The sequence below is a fragment of the Pteropus medius genome, unplaced genomic scaffold (assembly GCF_902729225.1).
Source record: "Pteropus medius unplaced genomic scaffold, Ma_sr-lr_union100, whole genome shotgun sequence".
Classification (NCBI taxonomy): Eukaryota; Metazoa; Chordata; class Mammalia; order Chiroptera; family Pteropodidae; genus Pteropus; species Pteropus medius.
Window position 1 is genome coordinate 6,895,403 of NW_024340701.1, and position 8,679 is coordinate 6,904,081.

At 40.9% G+C, this 8,679-nt stretch overlaps 1 protein-coding gene and 1 non-coding gene across 2 annotated transcripts in view; one reads left to right on the forward strand and one right to left on the reverse strand.

Annotated features, from left to right (window-relative positions):
- The window catches only part of COA7 (cytochrome c oxidase assembly factor 7), a 10,982-nt gene extending 10,363 nt beyond the window's left edge, over positions 1-619 (reverse strand). Inside the window, 1 exon segment of the mRNA XM_039886326.1 lies at positions 429-619. Within this exon segment, the coding sequence (XP_039742260.1) occupies positions 429-534 (106 nt within the window). The 5' untranslated portion in view covers positions 535-619.
- A 2,169-nt stretch (positions 620-2,788) lies between these two features.
- Positions 2,789-2,907, forward strand: LOC120581329 (5S ribosomal RNA). The gene has a single exon (XR_005647247.1). It is a non-coding gene; the product is annotated as a 5S ribosomal RNA (ribosomal RNA).
- The last annotated feature ends 5,772 nt before the right edge of the window (positions 2,908-8,679 follow it).

The window sequence follows — 8,679 nt, forward strand, 5'->3', positions numbered from 1 at the left end:
TTTTTCCCACTGCACTTACTAGCTTCTAACGCACTATTTCATTTATTTCCTTATGTTTATTGTCCAATTCCCTGCCCCTCCCCCCAACACACACACTAAAAAGTAAGCTCCATGAAGACAGGGAATTTTATCTGTTCACTGATGTATCCTCAGTCCCTCTGTCCCAAGTGCTCAAGCACTTTTTCCCGGCCTCCAGGCTCTGTCTGGCAGAGCATTCCACCTCAGCGAGCCCAGCAAGTCCTCATGGAACCCAACCCGCCCCTCCGCACCACACACAAGGTCGTCGGTGTCCCCAGAGAGCCGCCCCGACGTGACCCCTGCCCGTGACGCCTTCCAGAGTCCCTCAGAGGTCGCTCACGTGCGCCGTCTGACCCTCGCCTTTCTTTATGAGCCCCAAAGTGTCCCCAGGCCGCGCCGGCGGCGCTCACCGTCCGGGTCCTTCTCACGGTAGCATTGATAGTTGCACTCCACCTCCATGTTCTCCAGAAACGACTTCACCTGCTCCTCGTCCTGGAAGTCCACCACGCCCGCCATGACTCTTGGTCGCCTAGGAGAGATTATCCGGTCCCTCCTACCCAGGCCGCGCCGCTCTCCCGCCCCACGGTCATGTGAGCCAGGGCGGGGCGGGGCCTGGGCGGGGCCTGGGCGGGGCGTGCCTCTGAGGTTTGCGCTTACCCGCTCATTCCCCAAGGCCAGGAGCTGCGAACCCGGGCTTCCCCTCGTTAGCAGTCAAATCTCTTCCTTTGGTCAGCCCATTCCTAAAACTGCAGCACTTTATCTGTGCCAGCTTTGTGTCCTTAAATGATTCTCTGCCTGCAGTCTTTCATCCCTTCATCCGTCCATTCATTCATTAGTTCTGTAATCCCTAAGCCCCCACTGTGTGCCTCACCAAGTGCTTGGTGTTAGTAATTCAACAACTAGGAGGTATGGTACCTGCCTTTAAAGAGCTCGCAGTTCAGTAGGAAGACATTTATGCATGCATTCAGCAAGCATTTTGAGTACCTACTATGTGCCAGATGGAGCTGGATAAACCAATAATACTCCTAAGTCTGTACAAGTACAATGAGAAGTCTGACTCATCTTCATATTCCTCCCAGAACCACCCGTCCGCCTCCAACATTAATGACCTAAGGAATAGATGACTGTGGGAGATGATGACTAGAACGCAGCAGCTGTAGAAGTTGTAGTAATAATTCTGTTATAATAGCTGTTTAAAACGGATTGAACTTTGTTCCAGATTCTAAGAGTGTTATAAAGATTCTCATTTAATTCTCACTATGACACTCATTGTGATACTATGGGGTAGGTATTATTATATTTCTATTCTGCAGATAAGGTAACTGAGGTACACAGAGGTTAAGTAATTTGTCCAAGGTCACACAGGAAGTGAGAGAGTTGTACAGTAAATATTTTTTTTAATAAAAGAATGAATGAAGTGCAAGAGGAATGTGTCAAGGAGATGAGGGAGAGGAAAGGAACTTCACCTGTTTTTCTTTTTATTCTGCTCGGAATCATCAGTTCTATAATGATTAGACTGAACATTCTTCAAAGACAGTCAGTTCCTATTCATCTTTGAGTCCCAGCCAGCCCTAGTCTAGAGCCCTCAGTGGAGTTCAATCCATGGTTTCCCATCACTTATAGCAGTGCTTCCCAAATAACTCTGCTATTAACCTATCCCCAATGGCATTGGAGAGTGGACTACTTGCAAACACTTCCTCGTTGGGAAGCAGATTACTTCAACTGGGAAATGTCTTTGAAATCCTAGTTTTATTTTTTTAAATTCATATAATTTTACATTCCATTCCATCATACATCTTTCATAGGAAAACATAAGAGCCTTTGAGGAAAATTGAAATTCCAGACGATATGCCACATTTACCTATGGGCTCTCATAACCTTGGATGGGCTCTGATTACCTTGGGCAATCCCTCGGTACATATGTCCCAGGTAGGGAAGCCCTGACCTTAGATTTTGAGCCCACCCTCCTTAGCCTGGCCTTCCCAAGGCCTTGTATAATCTGATTCTAGCCTTATCTCCTGTTTCTGTTCCCCCATACCCCACTCAAACTTCTGTTTTCTGAATAGGTCCCAGGTTTGTGTCTGCATTTACTATTGCTCTTGATGCCTGAACCGCTCTTCTCTGCCCAAATCGGAGATCATCTCCTCTGTAAAGTCTTCTCAGGTATAACAATCACACACCCCAAAAGCAGATTTAGATGCTCCCACTTCAGTATCCCACACCACTTGGTTTATTCTGGGGTCAAATGTAGTTAAAAAGCACTGGCTTTGGAGAGCAGACAGATCTTAATCAGAATCCACATGTCATGTTTAATAAATTGTGATCTTGAATCAATTATATTTGTGAGCCTGATTCCTCTTCTGTAATGCAGCTTGTATGGCTGTCAGTAGGACTAGAAGTTCATGTATGCAATGTGCTTAGCAGAGTACCTGGCTCAGTCATTCCTGTTCCAGAAATGTTTCTTGTTATGCCCATGATGGCATAAAATCTGTGTCCCCCACCAGGCTATGAGCTCTATGTCCCTTGTGCTGGTCACAGAACCAAGAATAGAGCAAATCTTGGTGAGAGTGACATAGATAACTAAGGTCAAGGAGAGGCCACAAATAATACTTTTCCCTTAATCATATTTGCTGATTCACTGTATGCAAAATGAGAACACCTGAGCAGTAGAGGACGATAGAAAGTTGGGGAAAAAATGAAAGAGAGGCTGGGCCAAGTTATGAAGTCACATATTTTAAAAGGAAATTTAAGGTCATTCAAAAATTAGCCAGTCTATGGCCATGTTACCCTGAACGAGCCCGATCCCATCTGATCTCGGAAGCTAAGCAGGGTTGGGCCTGGTTAGTACTTGGATGGGAGACCACCTAGGAAAACCAGGCACTGTAGGCGTAAAAAAATTAAAAAATAAGGAATTGTAAACTGACAAGGTCTTTGCAATCTGTGAGGTCAACCAAAGGTTGCCTCGCCTAAAAAAAATAAAAATAAAAAGTCAGCCAGCTTCTTTTTCAGTCCTGTCCTTACCTTTGTAGGTTTAGTCTACTTATTCTTATAGATGTTTGCATTTACTTTTTCAACTTATTTGTTTTAATTATTCAAATAATACATGAATATGTGCTTATTGTAAATAAATCTCATATTTTTCAATCAATAACTCTTTTCAATATGCATAATGCAGCTTATAGACACTGTTCATACTGTTGCAGAGAAAATGAAGGTGAGAGAAATTAAGTTATTTACCCTAAAACACACAGTGAGAGGATCAGGAGAATTCAGGTCTCTTAGAATCCCAGAGTTCACAACAATCATCTCAGGCCCTGAAGGGAAGAGTTCAAGAGCATTATAGCACTCATCTCCTGACTCCAGACTTAGATTCAACTAATATTAATTGATTACTAATTATGAGTTAAGTACTTTAGATACAACGTTACTTTTAATTCATTTAACAAGCATTCCCTGGATGCTTAATAATGACAAGGACTGAAAGGATGCAAAATTGAAAAGTGCGAGGTTTCAGTAAGAGCATGCTTTTTTAGAAGAGGAAAATCACTGGTAAATAAACATGATGAGATGCTTCTCTTAGTGATAAAAGGAAGGCAAATTAAAAACAGTGTGATGTCATTTTTCATCTCTTAGATTAATATCCTTTGTTTGTGAGGGTGCTGAGAAACCAGCATTCCCATATGCTGTTGGTGAGACTATAGCCTGATGCTTCCTCTTTGGTGAGTAATTTGATAATATTCATTACCATTTAAAATGTGTTTATATATTTATGGGGTGGGTGGTGGTGGGAGAAAACATTTGCAAACTATCCCACAATGGACTTGTATCCAGAACATATAAAGAACTCCTACAACTCAACAGTAAGGAGACCGTGTTTAATAAATGGGCAAATATTTGAGTAGATGTTTCACCAAAGAAGTCATATGGATAGGCAACAAGCACACAAAAAGACACTCAACATTTGAAAATGCAAATAAATTTTCACAATGAGATACCACTACACAACTACTACAATGGCTGTAATCAAGACAAACAATACCAAGTGTTGATGAGGATTTAAAAAAACTGGAACATTTATACATTTCTGTTTGGAACCCAAAATGCTGCAGCCACTTTGTACTTTTGCTTTGAATTTCATTTTATTTTGGTAAGAACAGTTAACATGATATCTACCCTGTTAAAAGATTTTTGAGTGAACAATATATTATTGTTGACTATAGGTACAAGGTACAGTGTTATGCAGCAGATTTCTAAAGTTTATTTGTCTTGCCTACCTGAAACTTATGCTCTTGATTAGTAACTCCCCATTTTCCTTCCCTCAGCCCCTGGCAACCACCATTCCACTCTTCAGCCTATGAATTTGACTATTTTACATATTTCATAGAAGTGGAATTAAGCACTATTTGTCTATGACTGGTTCATTTCTCTTAGCATAATGTCCTCAAGGTTTATCCATGTTGTAGCATACCGCAGAATTTTCTTCTTTTTAAGGCTAAATAATATTTTATTGCACGTATATACCACACTTTCTTTATCTATTCACCTGTCAATGGACATTTAGGTTGTTTCTACATCTTGATTACTGTGAATAGTGCTGCAATGAACGTGGGGAAGCTAATAAATTTTCAAGATGCTAATTTTAATTATTTTGGATAAATACCCAAAAATGGGATTGCTGGGTCATATGGTAATTCTATTTTTAAATTTTTGAAGAATCACCATACTTTTTCTATAGTGGCTGCACCATTTTGCATTCCCTTCAACAGTGTGCAAGGATTCCAATCTTTCCATAGCCTCAACAACACTTGTTGTCTTTTGATTTTTTAATAATAACCAGCCTGATAGATGTGAGGTGTTATCTCATTGTGGTCTGATTTGTATTTTCCTAATGATCGAGCATCTTTTCAAATACTCATTGGCCATTTGTATATCTTCTTTGGAGAAATGTCCACTCAAGTCCCTAGCTCATTTAAAAATCAGGTTATTAATTTTTTGGTATTGAATTGTAGGAGTTCCTCACATATCCCAGAGATTAACCCCTTATCAGGTATCTGGTTTGCAAACACTCCCATCCAATCTATAGGTTATCTTTTCATTCTGTTGTTTCTTTTGCAGTGCAGATGCTTTTCAGTTTGATGTAGCCTTTCTGTTTATTTTTGTTTGTGTTGGTGTCATTAAAATGTGCTTATGTTTTTTACCAAAAATTCAACTTCCAATAATGTATCCTACAGAAATTCTTACACAAATATTTGCTGCAGTTTTTGTTGCTGCTTCTGCTGCTGTTATAATAGAAACAACAAATATTCAAGAATAGGGGATTTGAATACAATGTAGACATTAAAAAGTGAAATAGGTCTAGTCATGTCAACACTGAAAGGTGTTCAAATTCATTGTTAAGCGAAAAAAAAAGTTGTATAGTATAACTTTGTTTAAAAAGTAACCTTTTGTATAGTTACAGAAAAAAATATATTGAACCGTTAATAGTAAACTATATGCTGGGACTAGTGTACAGGGCACTTCCAGGGCCTCTAGCCATCTTTATTTTTATAATAATCATTTGTTATTTTCATAAGCAGACAAAATAATAAAAGAAGTTTTTAAAGACAAGATGTCTTCCCTAGACTTGTTCATTGCCTTATGGGTCCTTACAGAATACATATTAATATCTCCATTTTGAAAACAAGATTCAGAGATGTAAAGTGATTTCTTCAAGGTCACACAGCCCGCCAAGCCTCCCCAAAGGTTTTGCATCCACAAGCTGACAGGATCCGCCCAGTGCGGAAAGACGAGACCAATCACGTTTCCTGTGAGCTCACTTTGAAGGCCTGGGATTGGTGTTCGTGCCTAAACTGAGCGCTCGGTCCTCAGCAGCAGGGGCGGCAGCGGAAGGAGGAGGCTCGGTATTTAGGATTTCCCGGGATTGCCGCGGGGTAGCCTCTGCAGGTTCCCTGGGGAACTTCAACATTAAGTGGATTAGTCGTGGAGGAGCCCTGCCCTTCTTGATGTGGCCAATCCCCTAAGCAGGTACCTGCATAGCCTCTAGCCCTCCCTTCTTGCACCACTCCCACCGAAAACAGAGAAAGTCCACGACAGATGCCAGCCCTGCTCAGACTACTCTTTTGGCAGCCTGAATGCACATCGCGTAGTCCCTGCATCACCTGCATGGCCTCGAGCCAGCTCAACGCAATCGGAAACAGGATTCAATGCAACCTCTACTTCCCTGCCTGTCTTTGAGGCTCCTGGGCTGTGCGTCAAGCGGGAGAACTCCTGCTTTATAGAGAAAAGGCCCAAGGTCCAGAGAGAAGAAGAGGCTTGGCCCAAGGCACACGGAAAGTTAATGACAGAACCACGGATCCCACAGACTCTTCTTTTAGAGCAGCAAGTTGGATGGCAACATTTCCAACTTTATCTTCACCTCCATCTGACAAACGTCCTCCCTCCTTCATGCTTCTAGTTTTTTCTGTGTCCCTTGCTCATATGTCATCATCCAAGGCAGCAAGGTTTACCAAGCATAATAAGGACTTTGGAATCATAGTAACCTTGGAATTTCACACTTGCTGTGGGACCTTGGACAAATTCAGTTACTTTTCTGGCTTTATTTTCCTTATCTGCCATGGGATATTAATCTCTATGTACCTGATAAGAATAAATGAGAACTTGGGAGGCCATTTGATATAGAGCAGTGGTTTTCAGAGTATGGTCCCTGGGAAAGCGGCATCAAAATCACCTGGGAATTTGTTAGAAATGAATATTCTCTGGGCCCACCCTAGTTCTACCCATCGAAACTCTGGTGTACAGCAATCTGTGTTTAAACAAACTTTCCAGGTGATTCTGACACATGCTAAAGTTTGAGAACCATTGGAATACTATGGTCAAAACCATTGGGTTTGGAATCAGACAATTCTGGGTTCTTCTAAAAATGTCTTAGTTCTGCCTTATACTATTTAGGAAGCCTCGAGCAGAGCATTTTACCTACCTGCTCCTTAGTTTACTCATCTGTGAAATGGGAGTAATAGTCATAGCAACATAACATAACAGAGTTGTTCATTCAACAGTTTTTAGGGGCTTATTATGTGACAATCACTATTCTAGGTTCTAGAGATATATCAGTGAACAAAATACAAAAATCTTTGCCATCAATTAGTAGTCATTCTAAGGAGATTTTTGAAGATTAATTAAGACAATTATGATAATAAAGTATAAAACTTTGTACAACATTGGCACACATTAAGCACCCAGCAAATGGCAGCTATTATTAATGATGGGAAAAGGGCTTGTAAACATTGAAATGCCATATTAGATTAAGCTGTGAGCTCTCTGAGAATTGTTTGACTTACACTTGTGTCATTAGAATCTAATATAGAGCCTGGTACAGATTAGGGCTCAGTAAATATTTGATAAATGTATGTACAAAAGTCAGAGGTTAATACTGATATCTCTCTTGTCTGAATGGGTTTCCTTTATAATTTATCTTTAGAGCTAGCATCTCAACAATAAGCCACAGTCTCCAATAAGCCTTCCTCTTCTCCCTACATATATATATATATTTCACTCTTTCCAGTTATTGAAAGGTAACTTTATCCACATTTGTGTGTTGTGACGAGTCTGAAACGTAGTTGGTGTATGATAGAGCTGTGTTGTGTGAGCGAATAGATACCTGAAGCAGCACAGAACTATGCTGGAAATAGTACTGGAATAGGGATCAGGAATCTTCAATTCTAATTCCTGTTCTGCTACTTCTATATTTTTTGGCCTTGGCTAAGTCTATTTTCTTTTCAGAGCCTCAGTCGTCTCAGCTGTAAAGTGAGATTCACAATCCCCAGCCTGCCATGTTGCTGGAAGGAGACAGACCAACATTAATACCTAAATTCTAAGGATGCTTCACACAACCACTAATGTGTTGCCTGTGTTATCTTCTTATCTTACCTTTCAGGAAGAATTGCAGGAAGCAGTAAAAGGGGATCATGTAGATATATATTTTCGTAAACCTTCAAACACTACAACTTATAGTGTTTACAGGTTGGAAATGACTAAATCTTTGCTACTAAAAGAGTGATCTGCAGCATCGGCATCATTTGATATCTTGGTTGAAATGCAGACTCCTAGGCCCTACTCAGACCTACTAAACCAGAATCTATATTTAAACAAGATCCCCAGGGAATTCGGATGCACGATAAAGTTTGAGACACACTGCTTTAAATCAGACTCATAGGACACATGCACTAAAAGATTTTGAAGATCAGCTTCCTCATTTTACAGATGAGTACACTGGGGCTCAGCAATGAAAGTGGCTTGTTTCATTAAAAAGCAGATATAACCATGTCACTCCTATGTTGGAAAACAATGCCCACATCCTTAGCTCAGCATTCAAGGCCTTCTCATCTGGCCTTTGCTTGCCACTCCACTTGATACTTCCCCACCTATATGAGACAAGCCAATCACTCTGACCCTCTCCTTTCCTTTGAACTCCTTAGGCTATTTTCTCTGTGTGGGCTGTCCTTCCCATTTCTCTCTAGCCTCAGTTCAGACTATGACACCCTTGATACCAGCTTAGACGTGACACCCACAGTCTTTGTTTAGGACACCTTCCTTTTACTGTTTGACAGTGGGCTGTGGTTAGCCAGCTGTGGTCTCCTCCACCTCCCGAAGCACTGAGATCAC